The sequence below is a fragment of the Rutidosis leptorrhynchoides genome, chromosome 3 (assembly GCF_046630445.1).
Source record: "Rutidosis leptorrhynchoides isolate AG116_Rl617_1_P2 chromosome 3, CSIRO_AGI_Rlap_v1, whole genome shotgun sequence".
Lineage (NCBI taxonomy): Eukaryota > Viridiplantae > Streptophyta > Magnoliopsida > Asterales > Asteraceae > Rutidosis > Rutidosis leptorrhynchoides.
In genome coordinates, this window is record NC_092335.1 from 685,106,034 (window position 1) to 685,108,330 (window position 2,297).

Here is a 2,297-nt window from a genome sequence, read left to right on the forward strand (position 1 = left end):
ATGAGTAGAGGATCGTCTAGCAGTAGACGCCTCTCTGCATCTATGTCATTTGGTTTACCTATCGGTGTCCATACATCTGAACCCGCAAATATTGTAGAAGGCGAATCTTCAAAAAATGCTCCCAAAGTCCCAATTCGTCGCCTTGCGTATCTAAACAAACCAGAGATACCAGTTCTCATAATAGGTTCGATAGCTGCAATTGTTAATGGCACAATCTTCCCCATTTTTAGCATTTTGTTAGCTAGCATTATTAAAGTGTTTTATGAACCGCCTCAAAAAATGAAGTCGGACTCAAGATTTTGGGCTCTAATGTTTGTGGTACTGGGAGTAGCATCGTTTATAGCTACCCTTGGGAGATCATATTTTTTTGCTATTGCTGGATCTAAGCTAATTAGGAGAATAAGATCGTTATGTTTTGAAAAAGTCATTAATATGGAAGTCGGCTGGTTTGATAAAAGTGAGAACTCAAGTGGTGCGGTTGGTGCCCGACTGTCAACAGATGCAGCCAGTGTTCGTGGGTTGGTTGGAGATGCACTCGCTCAGCTTGTTCAAGATTTATCTTCGGTGACTACTGGTTTAGTCATAGCTTTTTCAGCGTGTTGGCAGTTGGCTTTGATAATACTCGGTCTCATTCCCTTAATGAGTGCTAACGGTTACGTTCAAATGAAATTCTTGAAAGGGTTCAGTGCTGATGCGAAGGTGATGTATGAGGAAGCTAGCCAGGTGGCGAATGATGCAGTCGGGAGTATAAGGACAGTGGCGTCTTTTTGCTCAGAAGAGAAAGTAATGGAACTTTATAGAATCAAATGTGAGGGTCCTAAGAAATCTGGGATAAAACAAGGTTTGGTAAGCGGGATTGGATTTGGAGTGTCGTTTTGCTTACTTTTTTGTATGTTCGGAACCAGCTTTTATATTGGTGCTCGGTTTGTTGAGTCTGGAATAACTACATTCACAGATGTATTTCGAGTGTTCTTCGCTTTAACAATGGCAGCAATGGCCGTGTCCCAATCGAGTTCGTTAGCACCAGACTCGAGCAAAGCCAAAAGTTCCGCTGTCTCAGTTTTTGCTATCTTAGATAGAAAGTCAGAGATTGATCCAAGTGATGAATCGGGAGTCAAATTGGACTCGGTCAAAGGTGAAATCGAGATTCGTCATGTTAGCTTTAAATATCCCACAAGACCCGACGTTCAGATATTCAGGGATCTATGCTTAACCATCCGTAGCGGTAAGACGGTGGCGTTGGTGGGAGAAAGTGGAAGTGGGAAATCAACGGTTATTCAGTTGCTTCAAAGGTTTTACAACCTGGATTCGGGGACCATCACGTTGGACGGAATTGAATTACAAAAATTTCAACTAAAGTGGCTCAGGATGCAAATGGGTCTGGTTAGCCAGGAGCCGGTGTTGTTCAACGAGACGATAAGAGCCAACATTGCTTATGGTAAAGACGGTGATGCAACCGAGGCTGAAATAATATCTGCTTCGGAGTTGGCTAATGCACACAAGTTCATAAGTGCGTTACATCAGGGTTACGATACAACGGTAGGCGAACGAGGAGTGCAAATGTCAGGTGGGCAGAAACAAAGAGTAGCAATTGCTAGAGCTATCGTTAAGAGTCCCAAGATATTGTTACTAGACGAGGCGACAAGCGCACTTGACGCTGAGTCAGAAAGAGTGGTTCAAGATGCACTGGATAGGGTGATGGTTAACAGGACCACAGTGGTTGTTGCTCATCGATTATCAACGATTAAGAATGCAGATGTGATTGCGGTAGTCAAGAACGGAGTGATCGTTGAGAAGGGAAAACATGATGATCCGATTAATATCAAAGAAGGGTTCTATGCATCTTTAGTTGCACTTCACATGAGCTCTAACCATTAGCTGAGTAATTTGCCTGTCTTGTGATGTCACATATATGATATAACTAGTAATTTGTTTTTATTAATTTTTTGTAATATTGAAAAATGTATGCATTGTAAAAGAACTGCTGGAATTTTGTACCCTCTTTGAAGAAAATCAATTGCAAATTTCATGAGATGTGTTGTTAATAATTTGTATTTCTTTTTTTCTGATTGGTATCAAGTTGAGATTGGTTTTATGATACAAATCCACATGAATTCATCTTACTGATCAATTCATGATTTGTATTCTTTTTACTTGGAAGCAAAAAAAATAAAAATAAAAAATCCAATATTTTTGTAAGAACCTATGATCTCAACCACCATCATATATGATGAATGCCTTTGTGATGTTGCTCATTACTCCAGATTAGTTTAAGAACATGAAAAAAGAAGCACCCT

The 2,297-nt window shown here is 40.3% G+C and overlaps 1 protein-coding gene across 1 annotated transcript; it reads left to right on the plus strand.

Annotated features, from left to right (window-relative positions):
* LOC139902692 (ABC transporter B family member 21-like) lies at positions 1–1,992 on the plus strand. Its single transcript, XM_071885297.1, has one exon. It carries the CDS (start codon positions 1–3, stop codon positions 1,876–1,878), a length of 1,878 nt encoding a protein of 625 aa, XP_071741398.1. The 3' UTR covers positions 1,879–1,992.
* The last annotated feature ends 305 nt before the right edge of the window (positions 1,993–2,297 follow it).

Excerpts from the sequence above, each read along its gene's own strand:
- LOC139902692 (XM_071885297.1), top strand. The coding sequence starts at position 1 with ATGAGTAGAGGATCGTCTAGCAGTAGACGCCTCTCTGCATCTATGTCA.